This window comes from Pelodiscus sinensis, chromosome 10 (assembly GCF_049634645.1).
Source record: "Pelodiscus sinensis isolate JC-2024 chromosome 10, ASM4963464v1, whole genome shotgun sequence".
In the NCBI taxonomy this organism is placed as follows: domain Eukaryota; kingdom Metazoa; phylum Chordata; order Testudines; family Trionychidae; genus Pelodiscus; species Pelodiscus sinensis.
Window position 1 is genome coordinate 9378976 of NC_134720.1, and position 24918 is coordinate 9403893.

The following is a 24918-nucleotide window of genomic DNA, read 5'->3' on the forward strand; positions in this document are numbered from 1 at the left end:
TTATATTTTAGTTAGCTATAATTTATATTTTATGTCAGTGTCAACTAGGTCTGGATATCTTCATAATGCCATTGTGATTCCCACTCTATTCCATATCACTCTGACCCTGCTTGTCAGAGATTCCATCACTGGTCAATGCCGAATGTCAGGATAAAGCAGTAAAATAAATAAATAAAAACAAGACATAACAATAGAATAAACAATAAGCATAAATATCACCTGGTCTAAAATATTGAGAGCCAAATGATATGCTAGCGATACCTTAAACCCACTACATTTAAAGGAGCAGCATTTCCAGTGGAAACCATGGAACACAAAGCATTAGCCCAGAAGTGTGAAATGCACGTGTCAAACTCCGCTAGGAGTTCTGTGGCCTATAGGTGCTACTGTAATATAAACAAGATTACCTATTTTTAATCACAATCTTATATTGAAAATTCTCCTTACTAACAAAAAAATATTTTGGGAAAGTTTTATTTAAATAAAATGTAACTTTAAATCCTTCCCTACTTTACAATGCAATGGAACTGAAGTCACATTTGCTTTGTAACCACAGAGAAAACCTGAGTCATCAGATTTTGTATAAAATTACAGGTTCTTCTGGATGATACCTCTCTGAATATTCTTGTGTTTTTTATGGAACTTCAGTATTCCTGATTATGGAATTCATACTCTATACAGTCAGGATGGATATTCAGAAGTTTTCACAGTATTTTTTCCACAGTGATAGCAAAAGTCAAAGTCCAATAAAAGGAAAGATTGTGGAACATAATCAAATATCCCGATGATTTAGAGGAAAACCCCCCAGAAACTATCACGAAGAATGGAGAAAAGAGAAGTAACTGAACACACCGAGAAAATACTTGTGCAAAGACAAAAGGTTTAAAAGAAAGAGTGCATACTCTTCTTGAGTATGCAATTTTTAATTAAAGGTTAAGAAAGTCTCTTGAAGAAAAACTGCCTAAAATGAGTGGCCTTAGGAGTTAAAGACATTTTCTTTCAATGTAAAAATAAAACTTCCAGAGGGTGGGCAAATCCTGAGTGCAACCACTTTTAGAAAATGTTGCAAAATCTTCCTTTTAAAAACAAAAATCAAAACAACCTCTCAACACTGACTCTTCCTTTCTTTTACTCTCCCCTGCCCCCCCCCCCCAAAAAAAACCTCTATGAAATTAAGAAATATCTAGGAATAAATATCCCAAGCAGACTTTTGACCTCAAAAGGGAGAAGTGCCAGAGACTCCATCAAGTCCATTAGGGATTTGGCTATTGTGATTGATTTTAGTTGTAAGGTGTGATAGATATGGCAATTTCCTGCATATCCTTGGGAGACTTTATTGAATTAAGATTAAGTACCTTTGAGCTCTGCTATATTAAATGTGAAGTTCATATAATATTGTGGGCCAGGACTGCACGTAACCTCTCTAGGGGACAGCTGTGAAGGAAGCACTAGGAGTGTAAAGGACTACACTGAAAATGTTCCAGACAAGAATGGACTTTTAGAAAAATATATATGAAGTGGATCTCCTGGAGAATATCTAGGGACAGGTAAATGCAACATTCTCACATCCGGCTATACAAAAACCCAGTGTTTTGCAGTCCACGATGAGGAGAGGAGTTGCCTGTTTCTGGACACCCAAAGCTCAAGCCGTATAAAGAAACAGCTGAATTCTATGGCCTTGGTTCTAGTTCTGATTCTGAGACAGTCATGAACTTGTAGCCAAGGGCAAACCCAGCTGTAGGCTTTGTAGGCCCAACACATATCATACCCTAAGACCTGAGCTACCGTGGCCTCTGGTATTTTTATTAGCATGTAAGTAAGTTTTTAATATGCTTACACATTAGGAATAACTGTTTGTATTCATGAGGGACCATCGTAGCTATAGATATTACTACTTCATTAGGGGAAGATGAGTAGTTGTGTTCTGGTGATTCTTCATTATCAGAGTTGTTGTCCTTCTCTTCTTCCCCTTTGTCTCCTCAGATGATTTGGGTACTGATGTTGTTGCCAACCTTATGGGCTTTCTGTGCATAAAGACAGGTCTCCCCCCCCAATCTCACTAAGTCCTGTAGCGATGGGAAAGGGGCGAAATCGGCAGGTGTAAGATGACACTGGCAGCCGCAGTCTCAATCCTGCATGCAGGAGGCTCAGGCGTTAGTGGTCGTCTGATGATGAGCTGGACAACATCATCACTCGGCAGCACCCTGAGCGACCAAGCAGCCTTTTTTAGGTACAGCACTGCTTGCTCCACATGGAGAGGGGCCTAGAAAAGGTGGCCTAAACAAAGCTCGTCTCCTTCTCCCCCAGTTGGCTTACCGCGGCCAACGGGCATCTCCATATGCGGTCGAACTATATCAAAGAATCAATGGCGCATCTCACTCGCCTTAAAAGGTGGGAAAGGACTTAAACTCGCATGCTGGAACATCAGAACCATGTTAGACTCAGCCGACAGCACTCGACCTGAGCGACGATCCGCTTTAATTGCACATGAATTCAATAGGCTGGATGTTGACATCGCTGCACTCAGCGAAATCCGCTTTTCAGAGGAAGGCAGTCTAAGAGAGCATGGCGCAGGTTACACCCTCTACTGGTCAGGCAAACCAGCGACAGAGAGATGCCTGAGGGAAAGATGAGCTATGAGGGAAAGCTGAAAGAACTGGGATTCTTTAGTTTGGAAAGGAAAAGACAGAGTGGAGATGACAGCAGTTTTCAATTATCTAAAAGGGTGTTACAAGCAAGAGGGAAAAAATTGTTCTCTGTGGACTCCGATGATAGGATAAGAAGCAATGGGCTTAAACTGCAGCAAGGGCGGTTTAGGTTGGACATTAGAAAAAAAAACTTTGTCAGAGTGGTTAAACACTGAAATAAATTGCCTAGGGAGGTTGTGGAATGTCCATCCCTGGAGACATGTAAGGGCAGGTTGGATAGACATCTGTCAGGGATGATCTGTAACCACCACAAGGTGGATTTGAACCTGGGACCTCAGTATACCAGCCTCTACCCTTTGAGCTAAAAGCAACTTGACTCTAAACCCATGCTGTAGAGATCTCTTGTTCTTATCTGTTTGGGGGTATGTCTACACTAGCCCCCTAGTTCAAACTAGGGAGGCTAATGTAGGTATTCGAACTTGCAAATGAAGCCCGGGATTTAAATATCCCGGACTTTATTTGCATGTTTCCGTCCGGTCGCCATTTTTAAATGTCACTAGTCCGGACCAACTGCCCGTGGCTACACATGGCAGTTAAATGGTAATTCAAACCAAGTCCTTAGTTCAAATTACCTGTTACTCCTCCTGGAATGAGTCCCTAGGTGTGTGGGTTACACTTGGATCTGCCATGAGGGCAGGAGAATGGACCTGATGATTTCTCAAGGTCCCTTCCAGTTCTGGTATTCTATGATTATAAAGCTCTTCCAGATTGCCTGTATAAATTCACGTACCTCTAAGATCATGTACCATCCTGGTGGGAGGCAACCTTAACGTGCCATTGCTCCATTTGCGATATACTCTGGCTCCTCTTGCCCAGTAGCCACACAAAAACCCCAATTATCATTTGATGATAACTGAGGGGAGAGCCAGCTGGTAGCATACCACGTACCTGAGGCAGTATGGCCTTTCCAACTACATAACCCCCATCTTTCATTTTTGCTAACATACATAAGAACGGCCATACTGGATCAGACCAAAGGTCCATCTAGCCCAGTATCCTGTCTTCTGACCATGGCCCGTGCCAGATTCCCCAGAGGGAGTGAACAGAAACAGGTAATCATCAAGTGATCTCTCTCCTGTCTCCCATTTCCAGCCCCTGACAAACAGAGGATAGGGACACCATTTCTACCCATCCTGGCTAATAGCCATTGATGGACCTAACCTCCATGAATTTATCTAGTTCTTTTTTGAATCTTGTTAAAGTCCTGGTCTTCACAACAACCTGTAGCAAGGAGTTCCACAAGTTGACGCTGCACTGAATGAAGAAAAACTTCCTTTTGTTTTTTTTAATTTGTTACTTATTAATTTCGTTTGGTGACTCCTAGTTCTTATGTTATGGGAACAAGTAAATAACTTTTCCTTATTCACTTTTTCCACACCAGTCATGATTTTATAGACGTCTACCATCTCCCCCCTCAGTCTCCTCTTTTCTAAGCTGAAAAGTCCCACATTTGTACACAGTATTCAAGATGTGGGCATACTATCAATTTATATAGAGACAATAAGTCTCTGTCTTATTCTCTGTCCCTTTTTCAATGATTCCTAACATTCTGTTCACTTTTTTGACTATTGCTGTACACTGAGTACATGTTTTCAGAGAACTATCCACAATGACTCCAAGATCTCTCTCAAGTGGTTATAGCTAAATTAGTCCCCATCATTTTGCATCTGTAGATTATTTTTTCCAGTGTGCATTACTTTGCATTTCTCAACATTAAAAAAGACTGGGACTTTTCAGCTTACAAAAGAGGAGACTAAAGGGCAGATATGATAGAGGTGTATAAAATCATGACTGGTGTGGAGAAAGTGAAAAAGAAAAAGTTATTTACTTGTTCCCATAACACAAGAACTAGGGGTCACTAAATGAAATTAATAGGTAGCAGGTTTAAAAAACAAAAGGAAGTTTTTCTTCACGCAGCATAGACAGGAAGCCTGCTTCCCTGGTTGGGACATTTGCCTAGGAGTTGGATTTAACTCTCAGCTCTGGCCCAAGCTGCATGATCTTAAGCAAGTCATTTGAGATCAGATCCTCTATAGGGCTTGTGCACCTAGATAGTGTTGTGAATTTAAACCTTAGCTCCGCTGTTCCCTATCTGTGAAATAGGGATATGTATTTCCATACTTCAGAGGCATGCTGTGAGGATAAAGTGGTGTTCAGATACTACACTGATATATGCATGAGATGAGATGAAATAGAATAACATCAGCCGGCCAAAATACAGGGGAGAGCATATCCAGCATCTTCAATGAAGCAGTCTTAATGACAGCATTGCTTACTGCTGGCTTGGAAGGGCTATACCAGTGGTCCCCAACCTTTTTGGGTGGTGGGCGCCACGCAGGGCTGCTGGGCCACCCGGGGGCGGGGTCTGGGCTACCTGGGGGCAGGGCCACCCGGGGGAGGGGCTGCGCATAGGCCGCGCACTCGGGGGTGGGGCCAGGGCCAGCTCCAGGTGTTTTGCTGCCCCAAGCAAAACATTTTTTTGGCCGCCCCCCCAGGACAGGCACTGAGGAGGAAAGCGCCCCTTTCTCTTTGACTCCCACCACACTCTCCGGCCAAACCCAGCCTACGTCCTGTCTCCCCTCCGTACACATCCCTGTCCACACACATCCCGACTCCCCCCGCTCCTCCCCATGCACGCACGGAACCCAATTTCCACCTTCTCTCCCCTCCCAGGCAAACCCGACCTCTCAGTGACTGGACCCAGCCCCCCCTTTCTCTCCCCCACCTGATCCACCCTGTACCCTCTTCCCTCCCAGCCAAACCAGATCCCGACCAGACCCAGTTTGCTCCCCTCTCCCCAATGACTGAATTCCGTCTCCTTTCCCTCTCCCCACCAAATCCTTGTGTCCCCTCCCCACAGCACACGCGGAAATGTCGGAGCACTCTGGGGGAGAGGTGAAAAGTGTCACGGGTCCCCCACCTTCCCTTTCTCTGCAGCTGTACACACCTTTCCCCGATGTGAAGCGGGGCGCCGCAGGCGCCCCTCCCCTGCAAGAGGAGAGAGAGGAGCCGCCAGGCCAGGGCTCGCCTGCAGCCGCTGCAAGGGATTCTGTGGCCAGCAGCTCCCGGGGGTGCTGCGCAAGTGCGGAGGGGCTGGTGTGGTAGTGCAGCTGGCTGGCAGCCCTGTACAAACACCTGGGAGCAGGAGTGAGGCACAGCGCTGGGTGGGGTGCTGCCTGCGCCAGGGTCCAAGCTCCTCGTGGAGCAGGCGGGGGGTCTCCCGAGCTCTCCTGGAGCTGATTAGACAAGAGGCCGGAGGGAAGGGGATAGATGGGGGGAGGGGCTGAAATCAACAACAAGCGGCGTGGCGCGGCAGCAGTGCGAGTGGGGCAGCGCTAGGCGGGCGCACATAAATGCCCCGGCGGGCGCCGTGTTGGGGACCACTGGGCTATACCATACTACCTTGTGCAAACAATGTCTCAAGCCATCTCCATGCACCTGCAGCACTCCAGCTTCATGTTATCGTGCTGCATTTCTCATGAGCATCACTCACGAGACATGCATAAATGTGGCCCTTTGTGAATAGTGTTTCTTGGGTATCCATCCTCTTCTCTTTCACTATGCCACAAAGGGGGACTGAAGCAGCTTGGGAGTTTTGCTTTATTAAATCTGGTATTTGATGTACATTTGGTAAGTGGTTCTATAACCTGTCTACCATGCACAAGAAGAAATGTTTAGTCTAATATTAACCTTTGTAAAAAGATCCTCAGCTAGTGTAAATTAACATAACTCCATTGAGTTCAATGGCCTTAAACCTGTAATTTTCTGATAGACATATTGCTCTCCTTTTACAGGCATCTACCAGGACAGATATGTATGGCAAACAGTTTTGGAGACAAGACTTTGATGGAGCTACACTGATGGACATTTATTGAGGATCTGGCCTGTAAACGTTTTCAAGTGTAGTGTTTTCACTGCACAGCACTCATTTTACTCCATCTTTACAGAGAACAAAAGGAAAGACTGTGCCAATATCCTGCTACTTTGTTCAAGTCTAAGTGGAAATGAACATGTAGCTGTTGTAAAGTCAGGTCTTTTCAAAAGGCAAATGAGCAAGGATAGTTTGCAAGAAAACACACAAAAATGCTGGCTTTGCATATCATCCATGTTGAAAACAGTAATGAATTGAAGAACTTTTTCAGAACTGAAAAGCTCTCTCAGACAACATTGAGCTTCTTTATCCTGCTTTGATGTGCCCCAAAGAGTGAAGAATCTCAATGTGTCAGGTACGTGAGACAGCTGTATATGGAAATACCCCTAATGTACATAGACTCTACCCTTATTAATCCAACTCAAAATTTTTCCAAACTCGGTACCAAAGTTAGGGTCCTGGGTCTTTATTTTGATGTATGAAGTATGCTGAATTTCCAAAGTACTAGACACCCAAAAGCTCCCACATGGGTTTCCCATTAACAACATCATAGTAATATTTGTATTTACTGACTGTCCAGATACCCTTTAGAACTCTGAATCTTTCAAAGTTTTCCATGATAAACCAATATTTAATGAAGTAAAGAGAGATTTTAAAAGTTAGGGCATTTATTAAAGATTTGATTCACTTCTTGTGCATAGTACACAAAACGTCTTTTCTAATCGCATGTATCAATATGTAAACATAAGCTTTATTCTCCTACTGACTATGCAAACATAATCCTCGGTAGCATTAATGGGAATGATGCATGCATAATGAATGGAGAATAGACCCTTCATGAATAGGGTCCTTGTTGACATAATGAATACATTTAGCCATTAAAGTTTAGGGATGTGCTGAGCTACCATGACCTGATACTGTGAGATTCTAAATGTGGATCTCTGAAATTTCTCTTTTGTTTGTTTGCACACAATGAAGATACATCAAAACGAGGGTCGTGTACAGGTTGTACCTCCCTTAACCGGAACTCCTTGGTCTGGCAACATCTGTGGTCAGACATGGACCATGGATGTTCCTGGACCACAGAGCCCAGGAACAGGGAGGCCTGGTGGCAAGGCAGGAGTGCATCGGGGGCACCGGCAACCCAGTGTTTAGGGGGTTGGGTGGCACAGCAGGGAGTTCTGGTGCCAGCAGCGGCCATGGAGATCCAGCCCCAGCAGCGGCCAGAGAGCTCTGTGCCCGGCCATGGAGCTCCAGCCCTGGCTGTGCAGCTAGGTGGTTATTGAGCTCCGGCCCCAGACCTCCGTTCCAGCCCCGGCTGTGCAGAGCTCCAGACCCAGCTGCAGAGCTCCAGCCATGGTGCTCTGCCCGTGCAGCAGCGGGGCCAGCAGTATCTAGAGGGCCCCGGAGGGCTGGGGCCCTAACCTAGTGGCACCACAGGCCAGGAGGAGAGGGGCCTTCACTGGTCTGGCAAATCCCCTTGTTTGGGACCAGTCAGGTCCCGAGGGTGCCGGGGCAGTGAGGTCCAACCTGTACTAATATGTCAAATGCCAACAATGTGCTTGGTGCTGTACAAGATGAGAAATAAAGACACTTACTGCCCCAAAGGAGCTTCAGTTTAGCAGGTCATACCACACATGAGATCACTGGGTCAGGCACCAGGACATTTTGTGCATTTGTATAGCACCCAACAAGATGGACTCTCCAACTGAATGGGCCTTTAGATGCTATTATGAGGTGGCCAAACTGTGGCTCATGAGCCTCATGCAGCTCTCTTCCTGTTAAAGCATAACTTATATGACCCCTCCTCCACTTCCCATCTATCAGACGGGAGGGAAGGAGCTCAGAACCTCTGCTCTGCAGTGCAGTAGTGGCTTCTGCCCAACAGCGAGGAAGAGGTTTTGGAGAATCTGCCCAGAGTGCACCTGGGGCTTGAGGATTCAGCAGGATCTTTGGCTATTATCTTTGAAAAGTCGTGGAGATCGGGAGAAATCCTGGATGATTGGAAAAAGGCAAATGTAGTGCCCATCTTCAAAAAAGGGAAGAAGGACGACCCAGGGAACTATAGGCCGGTTTTTACCTCGATTCCTGGAAAAATCATGGAAGGGATCCTTAAGGAATCCATTTTGAGGCACTTGGATGAGAGGAGAGTGATTAGGAATAGTCAGCATGGATTCACAAAGGGCAAGTCGTTCCTGACCAATCTGATTAGCTTCTATGATGAGGTATCTGGCTCTGTGGACATGGGAAAGTCAGTGGATGTTATATACCTTCACTTTAGCAAGGCTTTTGATACGGTCTCCCACAATATTCTTGCCAGCAAGTTAAGGGCTTGTGGATTGGATAAATGGACGGTAAGATGGATAGAAAGATGGCTAGGAGGCCGGGCCCAGTGGGTAGTGATCGACGGCTCGATGTCAGGATGGCGGTCAGTTTCTAGCGGAGTGCCCCAAAGTTCGGTTCTAGGACCGGTTTTGTTCAATATCTTTATTAAGGATCTGGATGAGGGGATGGATTGCACCCTCAGCAAGTTTGCAGATGACACTAAGCTAGGGGGAGAGGTAGATACGCTTAAGGGCAGAGATAGGCTCCAGGATTGGGCCACAAGAAATCTGATGATGTTCAACAAGGACAAGTGTAGAGTCCTGCACTTGGGACGGAAGAATCCCAAGCATAGTTACAAGCTGGGGACCAACCAGTTAAGTAGTAGTTCTGCAGAAAAGGACCTGGGGGTTACAGTGGATGAGAAGCTGGATATGAGTCAACATTGTGCCCTTGTAGGCAAGAAGGTTAATGGCATAGGTTGCATTAAGAGGAGCATTTCCAGCAGATCCAGAGATGTCATCATTCCCCTTTATTTGGCTTTGGTGAGGCCACATCTGGAGTATTGTGTCCAGTTCTGGGCCCCCACTACAAAAGGATGTGGATCCATTGGAGAGGGTCCAGTGGAGGGCAACCAAAATGATTTGGAGGCTGGAGCATATGACCTTCGAGGAGAGGCTGAGGGACTTGGGTCTGTTTAGTCTGCAGAAGCGAAGAGTGAGGGGGGATTTGATAGCAGCCTTCAACTTCCTGAAGGGAGGTTCCAAAGAGGATGGAGAGAGGCTTTTCTCAGTAGTGACAGATGGCAGAACAAGGAGCAATGGTCTCAAGTTGTGGTGGGAGAGGTCCAGGTTGGATATTAGGAAAAACTATTTCCCTAGGAGGGTGGTGAAGCACTGGAATGAGTTACCTAGGGAGGTGGTGGAATCTCCATCCCTAGAGGTGTTTAAGTCTCGGCTTGACAAAGCCCTGGCTGGGTTGATTTAGTTGGAATTGGTCCTGCCTAGAGTAGGGGGCTGGACTTGATGACCTTCTGAGGTCTCTTCCAGTTCTATGATTCTATGATAGGAGAGGGGCCGAAGCCCCAAGCCATGTCAGGCACCTTCAGTATGGCTGAAGCCCTAAGCCCTGGTTCAGGTGCCCTGGCTCTCGAACTTCTGAAGATTGTCATTTGTGGCTCAGGTCAGTAAGTTTGGCCACCTCTGTGCTATTACAATGTTGAATAATAGAATAGTGCTGAGGAGCACCCTGTATAACTTTCCATACCCAAAAACCGTGAGAATGAGAAACCTATTTTAATAATACATTCTCCCACAAAAGCTGAAACCTCTATTACTGCAATTCAATAGAGTCTAGCATATTGTACATCTGAGTTATACAATATATAGCCCTGTGGCATCATGGGTTAGGCACATCCACTGAGTAGTCTTAAAGGAGTATTAACCTCCCTGGTTCTACTTCCTTCTCTGCAAAATAGGAACAACAATACTATCCTGCATCACGTGGGTGTTTGCTAAATACTTAGGCCTGGTCTACACAAGAGCAGAAGGTCAATTTAAGATATGCAATTTAAGCTACATTAATTACAAAATAGCTGGAGTTGACGTACAGTATCTTAAATCACTGTCGACAAAGCAGGAGGTCAATGGCTTCCTTTACTCCTTGTGAGGAACAGGAATACCGGCACGGATGGGGGCGCCGTCTCAGTTCAAATGAGCAGGTCCCACTAAATTAAACCCTGAACCCTAAACTGCAGCAGCTTCGATCTTCTGCATAGTGTAGACATGGCCTAAGGGCATTTGAAGTACTAATCTGGATATCATTATTAATAAAAACGTTTATATCTGACCAGCAAAACCAACTACGGGTGGAAAACCAACTATATATTTCTAAATGCAGATCTAGAAACCACCATGAACCCCTTCTACTGCAGCAGTAGTTCCATCACACTTATGTCTGAATTAGCTAACCATCTGAACTGTGCTCTTGGTCTGGCACAGAACAGTTGCTTTAAAAAGCCAAATATAAAATATCATGCACAAACATTTCTCTACTTTAAGCAATTCCCCCACTTCCAAAACAGCATGTGGCCACAACTGCTTAGCAGGACTTGGTGACAATCCATTGTTCCCAGTTTTCTTTATTCACAGAAAAAGATAATTTGTTATATATTAGGTGAAGCCTATAAATCGTTTCTTCTAGTGGTGCTTCCAACAAATGTACTTTATATAGGATATACAAGTTTCATTCATATTAAGAGGTAGTTAGAGCACATACAATATGTAAACTAAGATGATTCCATCACATTAAACAGGGATATCTAATCCAACTGACTGACAAGATTGAAAGATTGGGCATAACTTGTCATTGTGTCACAGACTTGGCTGCTGTTAGGAAATTAATTCTGATCCATCAAAACACATTTTCCCATAGAAGCAGATGTATTTTATACTGATTGAGGATGAGTACCTTATGAAGCATTATTAAGCACATGTTTTTATCGTGTCATTTTATGCTTTCATTTAATGGGGCTCTAACTGCAAAGTCTTTGCAACATGCTGAACTTTGTCTATAGGTTTTATAAACATGTTTGTTTATAGATAAGAGAAAAGTCTGCAGTATTTTTTAAGTACATTTTACATATATCTTTGCATTTTATGATCCTCAGCTTCATGCCAGTTTACATGATTAATTCTCATATATGGTCTTACTAATTTTGATGTTATTTATTTACATACCACCTATTACTATGGGAGCCATGTTTCCATTTGTCATATTAGTGCCTTTTTATTAGCGCAGCCGCTTTTTGTAGAAAATCTATTATTGTAAGTAGAAGGAGGCTTAAAAAGACTTACTCTACTGCCTGTAGATTAAAAAAAATCCCAAACATTAGTGCCATCATTACCACCAGGTCAACTTCTGCCATGTGAAAGCTAGTGTAAAGAAACAAGCAGCATTTAAAAGGACTATGTCATGCAACCTTGGTTTTTTTGTAAACTTGTTCTGAGTGTGAGATACAGTACACTATTAGAACAACTAGATCTTAGGATAATCAATATAAGTAAGTTCAATAGAAACTAGAGAGCCTGTAGGACAGGTGGCAGATAAATCATCTTAGCCTGTGATGAAATCTATCAAGTTGTTATTAAAATCTTTGTGAGGTAATTCTTCCAAACTCATCCAGTACCCACCAGTTTTAATGAGTGCTAAGTATCTAGAACAAAGGACTAGAATCCAGTGCCTATGAACATGTCCTTCTTGACAGGATGAATTTGAAGTTATCTGCTTCCACTGTTTCTGGAGAAGGAATTGGGTCTGGCAGAGAAGTCTCATCTAATGAAAGATATGAAGTCTAGATACATTGAATCTTCATCTGAAGAACCTGAGAAATTTGGTTCTGGAATAAGGATGTTAAAATGCGGTTATCAGGCTAATCATATAGTCGATACAAATTATAATGACTATATGATTAGTCAATAGGACCCTGCTGTAGAGCTGCAGTGGTGGTAGCTCCAGGAGCCAGCTCGAGCTGGGACCGAGCAGTCCCAGCTTGTGCTGGCTCTGGCAGCCACCTGCACTGCCACTCTGCCTTTTAAATGTAGTGATCAGCGCGAGCTGGGATTGCTGGGCCCTGGCTTGCGCTGAGTCCAGCAGCTCGTGTTCGTGGCAGACAGCTCTGTCTGCCACAAACAAGGGCTGGTGCCAGAGCAACCGCTGTTCATGGCAGCCAGTGCTCTGTTCACAGTGGCCAAAGCAGCCTCTCCATAAAACCATCCCTGGCTGCCTCAAACAGGGGCTGCTTGGTGGCTACAGCCCCTGTCCACAGGAGAGGCCTAGCTCCTTGCTGGGACTCCTGCAGACATGGGCAGCGGGGCAGGAGGAAGCAGGTGAAAATTTCTGCAAAATGGGTGTGGACCTTCTTTGTTCATTATCTTCACATCTATACATGAGAAAATGGCTCTTCTCAGGCATAATGATGGCATGAAAGCAGTAAGTTAAAGCGCTCTCATACATTTTGACTTTAAGAACATGTCTTCTCACATCCCTATGTTCTTTGGCTAGAAATGTCCCACAGAGGGGACTATCATGTCTTTAACTAGAGAGAAAAGAAAAGCATTTCCAAGCCTATTCCCCGGCTAGTAAAAGACAGAGACAGCTGGATTTGCTTTCATTTACTGACCAGAACCACTAAGTTTCCCTACTATCTGAGCAATTCTATACAGCTTCTAGGTCTGTTTGAAGTTTTGAACACGAAGGGTTATAAAGTTCCTTTTCTGAACCTGAAGAGAAATGCTACCTAGTCAGTCAGCTGTCTTCCTGAGCTTTCTTACCCCTTTTTCACTCAGTAGCTCTTGCTCAGGCTGAATGTCCAGAATGTAGTGGTCTATTTTTAATCATGAACTCCAAATATGAATAGGGATATGGATGTAGGCTAAGGATATCATCCCCAGAAAAGTCATGCTTAATTTCAGAAAGTGTGCCTTTCTGAAAATCCAAAGTGCATCTCCTGACAAAAAATTTCAAAACAATCTAAGGCAGTTTATAGATTCATAGATTCCAAGGCTAGAACGGACCATTGTGATAGAACTTCCCCAGACTAATGCTTAGACATAATTTCTAGAAATACATCCAATCTGGAATTTAAAATTGATCCGAGATAGAGTCTCATCTGTAGCGGTTGGCAGGTTATTCAAGAGGTTAATTGCACTTACTTTTGAAAAATATATCCTTCATTTCCAGTCTCCCAGCTTCCAACCATTGAGTTATGCTAAAATGTTTCTCTGCTAGAATGAAGAGCCCATTTTAAAATATCTGGTGCCCGTATAGGTTGTTACAGACTGGGATGGAATAACCCCTTAAACTTGTGTGTGTTAAACTAAATAGACTGAGTTCCCCAAGTCTCTCAGGCATGTTTTCTAATCTTTTAAATCATTTTTGTGGCTCTTCTCTGAAGACTCCCCCAAATTGATCAACATCCATAATGGGTCCCCAACTCGACTGAAAGGCAATAAATTGATAACTAAACACTAATTACTTCCTTTTATATTTCTGAGGGATGTTTATAACTATTTGATTATGGACTTCAACTATGGGACCATGTGTTTTTTCCTTTTTTTAACACTAGGGGCTGGTCAAATTCCTCTGTTTTTGCTAGAGAAAAGGAAGATAAACCTGAGGATAAGAGCCTGGCATCAATCCTCCGCTTGTTCTATTGGATTTCTTTCCTTTGTTATATTTAGAGAAGTGTCTGATCTCAATCACTAAAACACGTTTTGCTCACCTGTGCCAAATGTCCACAAAAATCACTGGGGATATTGCTCAGAGATAAGATGCTGAAAATTTCCATGTAGCTGTGAAGCAGCAATAAATTCTATTTTTATGGAGGAACTAAACACATTTAGGCAGATTTTCTGCATATGGATTGCACCAGGGGGGAGGAAGAGATTACAGAATGGGTGGCTGGTCTCATGTCAGCTAGAGACTTGAGAAGACATGAAGGAAAAAAAAGGAGAGAAAGGAACATATTGCCACTGGTATGTTGTTATAGAAACATAAGTCCTGCCTGTTTGTACAACCACATACCTGCTGAGGTTCACACTTGTGGTGGAAGGATGGAACTTGAAGACCTATGAAATGATAGCTAAGAAAAGCAATGGATGAAGAGTCACTTATCCTATAACTCTGAGGCAGCAGAGAAATGGGTGCAGCCTCTGGAGTAACTGCTGCCTTACCTGACCTGTCTTGCCTCAGAGTGGAGAAGCTGGGGGATGAGAGAATTTCAAATTCATCCTCCTATTGATCAGGAATCTAGTCTAATCTCTGGTTGCTATGGAGGTAGCGACACCAAGAAGGAATTTGCTGGAGGAATGAATCATAGAATAATAGGACTGGAAGGGACCTCGAGAGGTCATCGAGTCCAGCCCCCCGCCCTCAAGGCAGGATCAAGCTCCGTCTACACCATCCCTGACAGATGTCTATCTAACCTGTTCTTAAATATCTCCAGAGAGGGAGATTCCACCACCTCCCTTGGCAATTTATTCCAATATTTGACCACCCTGACAGTTAGGAATTTTTTCCTAATGTCCAATCTAAACCTCCCCTGCTGCACTTTAAGCCCATTACTCCTTGTCCTGTCCTCAGAAACCAAGAGGAACAAATTTTCGCCTTCCTCCTTGTGACACCCTTTTAGATATTTGAAAACCGCTATCATGTCCCCCCTTAATCTTCTTTTTTCCAAACTAAACAAGCCCAGTTCATGAAGCCTGGCTTCATAGGTCATGTTCTCTAAACCTTTAATCATTCTTGTCGCTCTTCTCTGTACCCTTTCCAATTTCTCCACATCTTTCTTGAAATGTGGCGCCCAGAACTGGACACAGTACTCCAGCTGAGGCCTAACTAGTGCAGAGTAGAGCGGCAGAATGACTTCACGAGTTTTGCTTACAACACACCTGTTGATACAACCTAGAATCATATTTGCTTTTTTTGCAACAGCATCACACTGTTGACTCATATTCAACTTGTGGTCCACTATGACCCCTAGATCCCTTTCCGCCATGCTCCTTCCTAGACAGTCGCTTCCCATCTTGTATGTATGGAACTGATTGTTCCTTCCTAAGTGGAGCACTCTGCATTTCTCCTTATTAAACCTCATCCTGTTTACCTCTGACCATTTCTCTAACTTGCTAAGGTCATTTTGAATTATGTCCCTATCCTCCAAAGAAGTTGCAACCCCACCCAGTTTGGTATCATCTGCAAACTTAATAAGAGTACTCTCTATCCCAATATCTACATCATTGATGAAGATATTGAATAGTACGGGTCCCAAAACAGACCCTTGAGGAACTCCACTTGTTATCCCTTTCCAGCAGGATTTAGAACCGTTAACAACCACTCTCTGACTACGGTTATCCAGCCAATTATGCACCCACCTTATCGTGGCCCTATCTAAGTTATATTTGCCTAGTTTATCAATAAGAATATCATGCGAGACCGTATCAAATGCCTTACTAAAGTCTAGGTATATGACATCCACCGCTTCTCCCTTATCCACAAGGCTCGTTATCTTTTCAAAGAAAGCTATCAGATTAGTTTGGCATGACTTGTTCTTCACAAACCCATGCTGGCTATTCCCTATCACTTTATTACTTTCCAAGTGTTTGCATACGATTTCCTTAATTACCTGCTCCATTATCTTCCCTGGGACAGACGTTAAACTGACCGGTCTATAATTTCCTGGGTTGTTCTTATTCCCCTTTTTATAGATGGGCACAATATTTGCCCTTTTCCAGTCTTCTGGAATCTCCCCTGTCTGCCATGATTTTTCAAAGATCATAGCTAAAGGCTCAGATACCTCCTCTATCAGCTCCTTGAGTATCCTGGGATGCATTTCATCAGGACCTGGTGACTTGCTGACATCTAACTTTCCTAAGTGATTTTTAACTTGTTCTTTGTGTATCCTATCTTCTAAACTTACCCTCTCTCTGCTTGTATTCACTACGTTAGGCACACCTCCAGACTTCTCGGTGAAGACCGAAACAAAGAAGTCATTGAGCATCTCCGCCATTTCCAAGTTCCCTGTTACTGCTTCTCCCTCCTCGCTAAGCAGTGGGCCTACCCTGTCCTTGGTCTTCCTCTTGCTTTTAATGTATTTATAAAAGGTCTTCTTGTTTCCCTTTATGCCTGTAGCTAGTTTGATCTCATTTTGTGCCTTTGCCTTTCTAATCTTGCCCCTGCATTCCCGTGTTGCTTGCCTATATTCATCCTTTGTTAGTTGTCCTAGTTTCCATTTTTTATATGACTCCTTTTTTATTTTGAGATCATGCAAGATCTCCTTGTTAAGCCAAGCTGGTCTTTTGCCATATTTTCTATCTTTCCTGAAGAGACCTCAGGAGAGAATGCTCTCAGTCAGGCAGAGTATTTTGCTCTTTTAAAGCTGCTTTTCTTCTGCAGAGCTCAAAGCATTTCACCAAAGAATTATCACTATCCCCATTTTACAGTGCGGAAAACTGAAGTACGGCGCTACTTCCTCAAGGTCATCCAGCAGCAGAGCTGGAAAGAGAAGCCAGCCAGATCTACTGAAATGTTTATCTACTAGAGCTTTACCAAATATGGCACAAGTCTGAGCCAGGATTCATAGAATCATAGACTAGTAGGACTGGAAGAGACCTCCAGAAGTCCCCTGCCCACATGCCTCAAGCCAGTGGTTTCCAATCTTTTTTATACCGCAGACCAGCAAATTCATTAAAAAAAACTTTTGTGGGAACAGCACACATTTGCATATTAATTACAGTAAATAATGAATATGCGTGTTTGAAAATTAATTATGACAATTAATTGTAAGCTGTCACATGTTATTTTGCCACCCGCCCTCCTGCCATGCAGTTCCTCCAGTACCGGCCAGCCAGAGTAGCCACTGCCCCTCCTGCCCACCAGCTGTTTGGTTCCTCCGGCCCCAGCCAGCTGGGACAGCTGCCTGCCTGCTCGCCACGTGGTTTCCTCGGCTCCAGCCAACTGAAGCAACTGCCCACCTGCCAGCCAGCCATGTGGTTCCTTTGGCCCCAGCAGCCCAAGTGAACCTCCTGCAAAGCTGCTGCATGGCTTTGCTTGGGAGGTGGGCGGGGTAGAAATTTCCTTTGTACGCAGAAGCGCACAGCTTAGAGAGAACCATGGTGCTTGGCACATGGCCCCACACTGTCATTTACTGGCCTGGGCAGCCAGGTGCTCTGAGCCCTACTGGAAGGGGAAGCAGAAGAGCAGTTGGGAACCACTGCCGTTAGCCACTAGGAAGGCAACAAATATGTACCCAGTGTACACATGAATTTTAAATAGGAGAAGGTAACATTGTACAATCTGGGAGCTTTGGCTGAAACAGCTGCTTCATTTCTAAGCTTTAATGGAATCAGACTTCAACACCAGCCACAACTCCTCAGCTATGTCCCTGGTGCAATGCTATTGATTTCAATGGCACTCCATCACTGATGACCTGGAACCCAAAACAGCATATACCAGAGTCAAGAGCAAACTTGATTATAAATTGCAAATCAGAACCAATAATTTCAGACACTTGTTCTGATGTGGCAAAGCTTTCCAGGGCCAATGAAATGAGAACATTTTGCATCTGGCCCACACAGACCTCTCTCTGCAGTGAAGAGCCCTTAAGGAGTTGAATACGTATTTTCATAAAGGAGTGGTTTGCTCTTATGTTCCTGGGCAAAAATTTCCATTCTCCACAATATTGTGCAGCATGCAGGCTCCCTTCCTCTAATGCCATGTAACTGAATTTCATTCAGGAAGTGACTTGTGTGTGTGCTGCAGATACAGCAAAGGGGCAGATCCTCAGATGGTGCAAGTCTCCAAAGCTCCACTGAAATCATTAACAGGGACTACAATGATTGACTTCAGTGGAACGACACCCATGTCTACCACACAAGGATCTGAAGAGTAATTTAAAAAGTAATTTAGGACATTCAAAATAGTTTTCTTATTAGTTTAACAGGAACTACTCAGAGGAAAAATATTTCCCCCAGGTGTCCCTCCTCAGCCTGATATGCAACAATGCAGCTCAGATTTTTCATGCTATTCTGTTCAGCTCTTTTGCACAGTAGTATGCGAGCACCTCTCAGTAACACGTTTAGCAGTTAGATGGTGCTTGGTCCAGCATGAGTGCAGGTGACTGAATCTGATGATCTCTCGAGCTTCCTTCCAGTTCTCTGACTAACATTTGTTACATGGATCTTATTCCGTCTCTCAGCTTCCCCAGAGTGAGTAAATTATGAGCACAGTGAAACGTTTTATTTCAGTGGTGGGATGGGGGGGGGGGGGTGTTGACACCATACTTCTACAGGTGAGTAGAGTTCTCCCTTCTACTAGTAGTAAATACTTGACAACCTGCAGATGGCAGGACTGGACCTGTTACATCTGTTCACAAGCTTCACCAAAAAAAAAAAAAAAAACGACACAGTTGCCTCTTACTGAGAAAACAGTTTGGAAACAAACCTTCCCTGAACTGAACTAAAAAGTTCATCACAATACACCTCAGCCATGATGCCTATAAGAAAACAGACATCTACAGCTGGCCAAGTCAAAAGGAGCCATGATTCAGAACTATCTAAGGGTATGTCTACACTACCCTCCTAGTTCGAACTAGGAGGGTAATGTAGGCATACCGCACTTGCAAATGAAGCCCGGGATTTGAATTTCCCGGGCTTCATTTGCATAAGCGGGGAGCCGCCATTTTTAAAACCCCGCTGGTTCGAACCTCGTGCAGCGCGGCTACACGGGGCACGAACTAGGTAGTTCGAACTAGGAAGCCTAGTTCGAACATTTCACGAGGAGTAACGGTAGTTCGAACTAGGAAGCCTAGTTTGAACTACCTAGTTCGTGTCCCATATAGCCGCGCTGCACAGGGTTCGAACCAGCGGGGTTTTAAAAATGGCAGCTCCCCTATGCCTACATTACCCCGCTAGTTCGAACTAGGAGGGTAGTGTAGACATACCCTAACTGTGGTCGCAAGCAGGAGCCAGACTCACTGAAGACTGAGGGGACTCTTTCCATTGGTTTCAATAAATGTTGGATTAGGCCCTCTATAACTGCTCCTATTGTGTGTTAAGGGTAAGCTTGAATATAAATTACAATTCAGAACAGATAATTTCAGCCACTTAGGCTGTCTCTAGACTACATGCCTCTGTCGTCAGAGGCATGTAGATTAGAAACATAAGCAAAGTCAAATGAAGCCGCGATTTAAATGATCGCAGCTTCATTTAAATTTACATGGCTGCCACGCTGAGCCGACAAACAGCTGATCAGCTGTTTGTCCGCTCAGCGCGCTAGTCTGGACGCTCCCCTGCCGACATTAAAGCCCTTTGTCGGCAGCCCCGTTATTCCTCGCGGGATGAGGTTTACCGGGGCTGCCGACAAAGGGCTTTGATGTCGGCAGGGGAGCGTCCAGACTAGTGCACTGAGCGGACAAACAGCTGATCAGCTGTTTGTCAGCTCAGCGTGACAGCCATGTAAATTTAAATGAAGCCGCGATCATTTAAATCGCGGCTTCATTTGTCTTTGCCAAAACAACAAATCTACATGGCTCCGTCGACGGAGCCATGTAGTTTAGACATACCCTTTGTCTGATGTGGCAAACCTTTTCAGGGCCATAGTCTAATTAGATTGTAGACTCTGCAGCAGGGAATTTGTCTGAGGCCTGGAAATGATACCACAATGTGAACAACAAACAAAAAAAAGCTGGTCTATGTAAAAATAATGTGTGGTTTCCTGCTAGAGGGAAGAAAACCCCACAAATACAAAAAGTAACCAAATGAAGAACTGATGTACTGGGAAATAGCATACCATTTAATGAACAGGACAGTGGATAATAGGCCTTATAGCCTAACAGATACTGTTAAGTAGTTCAGAGGAGTTGGGAACACTTAATGCACAGAGAAGATCAGTATTGCCCTTTGTGCACTTCTTCTATCCCCCTACTAAATTAAAGAGAAACGTCCATGTCAGGCAAAGTTTAAAAGCACATTACATTTCAAACATCTGTAGCTATTCTAAAAAATAAGTGATGAGACATTCGGTGTGAACCTAGCACATTATGAAGGCTCTCTCTCTTCCCAACAGATTGAGCCAAACCTTCCCTAAACTCACTGAAAAACCTAACTGCACTGTGCATGGGCATAGCAACAGGCCAACTCTTCCTTCTGAGCACAGCCCTTTCTCCCGTGTTGGTAGGAGTTTCTTGAAAGAATGGAAAGCAAACAGGCAATCTTTCTATTATGGTTGGAGAGTTTCCTTCAGAAAGAGGTTTTTTTATTTCTGTCCACAGAGACAGTCATCCACTACCGTGTAAACTTTCTGAAACAATTATGGGTTAGATAGTCCCATGCATGGCTGGAACTAAGGCATCCTCTGCCCTTACTTTTCCCAGCCCTTCCAGGTTGTGACTTTGCCACGGTGTGACAAACAGGTGCTACTTGTTCGCTACTCCCCATTGCAGAGGAACAGGTTGTGCAATGAGCCCTGACAGATCCACCAGGAAAAGAGTAGCCTGCTGGTCACGCAAGAGGAAAGAAGCTGCTCCACAAAACAGGGTGAAGCAACTTATTCCACTCCTAGAGCATGCAAGGAGTAAGAGAAGAATTAGAGTGTTCCAGGTCACAGTTCATTTGCTGGTCTGCTCCTGGGATGATACACGTATGAGCCTTGCTTTATATGGGACAGACCAGAAGATCACAATCTAGCAGCAGGTAAACAGGTGTAATAAATGCTTCTTTTGCAAAGATAATGCACAAATTTTAAGAAGCAAAATCTACGGTGTGTCTAGCCACATCTCATCACGCATTTCATTACCTTTTATACTTATCCCTCAAACCCTTTTGCAATGCTTACTGCTCCTCGTGTCTAGTATTTCACTAACCCAGGAGACTACTAAAATAGCTCAAGTTTTCAAAGCATTGCTCTTATTAATATCTTTGTGTCATCAAATAATAAATACATAACTTTCATACAGAACTTTTATCCACAAAACTCAAAGCTCTTTACAAAGGAGAAGGAACTGATCACCTGCACTCATGGCGCACACAATGGGTTACAAACAATGAAGTTGCAATAACAAAACAGTCCATTTAGCTCAGTGGCCATTTAGTCCAGAGTCCTGATCCAAACCCCAGTTAAGATGAAATTCAAAGACTCCCATAAATGGGATTTGGATCAGGCCCCAAATTATTAGAGAAAGCATTAAAAAAAAAAAAACCAAACATTTATGCAATGGCATGTCTATAGCCTTAATCTCTTCTTAACCATAGGCAGCTAATAGTTGTCCTACAGCCTAAATATAAGGCTTGATAATCCTTATGCCTTTTGATCCTAGCTCTTTATATAGTCTTTAGGCCATTCATTAATGTACATGCGATAAATATTACAGATACAATATTAGCTATGTAAAACCTAGGTTCTCTTTATTATTCTGTACCTCCATGTTGCCCCTTATTCATGCTAAGCAGAACCTTTTTCCTATTTCATCTTGACCATGACTCAGAAAGCTAGAGTACATCTGTTCAGAGAAAGCAAAGAAAAAAACAAACTAAAATGTATACTTTATGGGCATGTCTACATTAGGAAATTATTTCAAAATTTCAAAATAACAACTCCCAAAATAACTATTTTGAAGTAGCATGTCCACACTATAGGGAAGCCTCGAAATTAGTCCGAGGCAGGCACCCTTAATGTGGACGCACTACCTTGACTTACAGCCCCAGGAAGCACTGGGGCGTAATTAATTTGAATGACTCTGGGGAGTAGTTATTTCAAAATAGCAGCAGGGGAGCATCCACACTACTGCTCTTTCGAAATAACCATTATTCCTCATGGAAAGCAGGAGTTATTATTTCGAAACAACAGGCTTGGTAGTTTGGATGCTCCAATTCTGATTCCAAATAAGGGGAGTTATTTTGGAATAACTCCCTAGTGTAGACCAGGGCTGTAAGAGCTCCCTATGTCACAATTATTAGTCCATTTTCCATGTAAGAAATTATGAGACATGTTCCAGTCATAAGTCTTTCCCAGACATCATAAAGTTGAGATTTTTTAAGTTAAAAGTATGGTTAAAAACAGTAAATTCGTATATAATGTTTTTACATGTTTTAGTGAAATCAGATGTATTTTTTTAAATGTAACCAGCAAAAGTGCACCTATTTCTAATTATAAAAAATTCCTTTTATTTTAATGTGTCCCAAATGTATTTAATTTAATCCTACCTGTGATCTAGTTAAAAATTGGTGCTATAAAATGTTCCACAAAAATTGTATGGGTCAAATTCTCCAATGAGATTAGGTCAGGAGATAATTGGACTCTATAAATTTAAACTGCTGCTACCCTCCTATACTCTCTTCTGTGGCAGGTACCCAAGAGTCTTTGAAAGTCTGATCCCATCCAGAGAGCCACAGTTATTTTTGGGATGTCTGTTGAAATCACAGCTTCTTGGGCAATAAATGTAATGCTGGTCTGTGTAACAAAACCTGGGTTCTCTGGAGCTTAGTGCATGAGCCTCTTCTGCTTGAGCTAAAAGCCAGCTGGCTCTCAGAGAATGCTGTAGAGCAAACTCATTATTCTTTCCTTAAGTGGTCTTGGTGCCACTACAGGGGACAGTACAGCACACCCAGAAGGTGGGTGGTTTACATAAGCACAGTGGGTGTAAAATCGAACTGGAAGAAGCAGACCACCAAAACTGTCCAGGATAAAGAGGGTCTAGTTTTGTTAGATGTGAGGGAATTTTGAAAACATTCCTGTTTTGTTCCCTGTCTTCAATCTTTCTCAAACTTCCACAACAGTGCATGGTTTTGTTTCGCATTTAAAAGCCACAGGATCCCAGCAAAGAGACGCTCACAGCTGCTGTTGTGAAGGGAACTGTGGTCTCCACCGTGCAAACGAGTCAGGACATTCAGGAAAGTTTGCAGCGATATGGAAGTGTAGTTCAGTCTGAGGGACGAAGTATTTAGTATTGTTTAGGTGTAAGTGTAGTTCAGTCTTGGTCCCCATGTGGCCCGTGAGCCCGGCCCTTTCGTCCACTCAGAAAAGCTGCATGGAACCCGCACCACCAGCCCAACGTGGGCCCGGAGCTGACTAGGAGGAAAGTTGCACCAGCTCTTAAAGGGGACACTCTGCCCGACTGCGGCCGGTAGCAGCCCCTACGCAAAGCCCATTGCATCCTCCCACCCTCCCTCTCTCGGGCCCTCCCGTCTCCCCTTGCCCGAGGCTGACCCTGGTGCTGCTCGGCCTCTGTCCGAGGCTGGCGGGGCTGGGGAGGGGAAGGGTTAAGAGGGCAGCACTGACCTGCAATGGGCACGTCGGGAACCAGCTTGAGGGGACCGATCTGCCGGATCTGAAACGCCGTCCGCACTTCGTGGCAGCTGGGAGACTTGGCGGCAGAGACCCCGCCGCCCAGCCCCGCGGCCGCCGCCAGCAGCAGCAAGAGCCCGAAGCGCCGCCGCCGCCAGACCCCCGGGCTCCTGCCCCCGGCCATTTCCACCTTCCCGGGGCACAGCCGAGCCGAGCACCGCAGCGCCCCCGCCCCGCTACTCGGAGCCCGGCACGGGACTGGCCGCTGGGAGAAGTTGCGAGCTCGGGCACCGAGCGCCGGCCCCAGCTGAGCTCGCCGACGCGTCCGAGCTCGCGGTCCTGCCGCCTGCCTGGAGGGAGGGCGCCGGGCGCTCGTCGCTGCCGCCCAGCCCCGCTCGCTAGGCAGGGGCGCCGCCGAACTGCTCATTGGCTTGCGCTATAATTAGCCTGCGGGGAGCCTCCTTTAAAGCCGCCTGCCTGCAGCTAGTGGCGAGCCCGCTGCCGAGCGGGCCCAAGGGGCGCCGGGCGACACGCCCAGCCCCCAGCGGGCCGCGGGGAGAGAGCTCCCGACAGCAGACGCCGGGCTGCTCGGTTCCCCCCGGAGCGAAAGGGCCGCCCCCGCCCAGCAGCGGGAGAACGGAGCCGGCCTCAGGCTAGGCTCGACGCTGAGCAGTCTCCGCTACCCCCGATTAGGGAGCGCCGTGGCCTGGCAGCGCAGTCCGGCACAGGGCTTCGAGCGGGGAGAGGCTCCCACCTGTCCCGGCGCGGCCACTGGCTTCTCCGGCCGGCCCTGAGACGAGCCAGCCGCTTCTCCGCTTTCTGCCTCAACTTCCCTCTCTGTGACCGCAAAGGGAGGCGATCCCCATGGTCGATTTGAAACCTCACGTCTGTGTCACGCGCTCTGAGATCCTCCGCTGGAAGGGACGCTAAGGGACGAAGTATTTAGTATTGTTTAGATGTAAGTTGTTCTGTATGCCATGCAAAATGCATGGCACTCAGGTACAAGGACGGGGCAACAGATAGCTCTCCACTGGGGTTAAGTTAAAGTGAAAGCAGGAGCCAGAGGTTAGCCAGCTTTGAAGTGGAGCTATCTGAGCAGACAAAAGGGGGAGAGAGGAGAAAGGCATGCTTGCTGGTCTTCAGAGTCACTGGAACTTTTTAAAAAGTTTTGCAAAACATCTG

The 24918-nt window shown here is 45.0% G+C and overlaps 1 protein-coding gene across 5 annotated transcripts in view; it reads right to left on the reverse strand.

Annotated features, from left to right (window-relative positions):
- Positions 1 to 24632, reverse strand: part of LOC102447587 (glypican-5-like) — a 741836-nt gene extending 717204 nt beyond the window's left edge. For 2 of the 5 annotated variants that reach the window (XM_075937485.1, XM_075937484.1), the window contains exon 1: positions 23731 to 24629. In XM_075937485.1, coding sequence (XP_075793600.1) covers positions 23731 to 24163 — 433 coding nt within the window. In that variant the 5' untranslated portion in view covers positions 24164 to 24629. Of the gene's footprint in view, positions 1 to 23730 lie in introns of all 5 variants that reach the window. The other 3 variants (XM_075937487.1, XM_006125190.3, XM_075937486.1) reach the window with 3 other exon arrangements.
- Between the last annotated feature and the right edge of the window lie 286 nt (positions 24633 to 24918).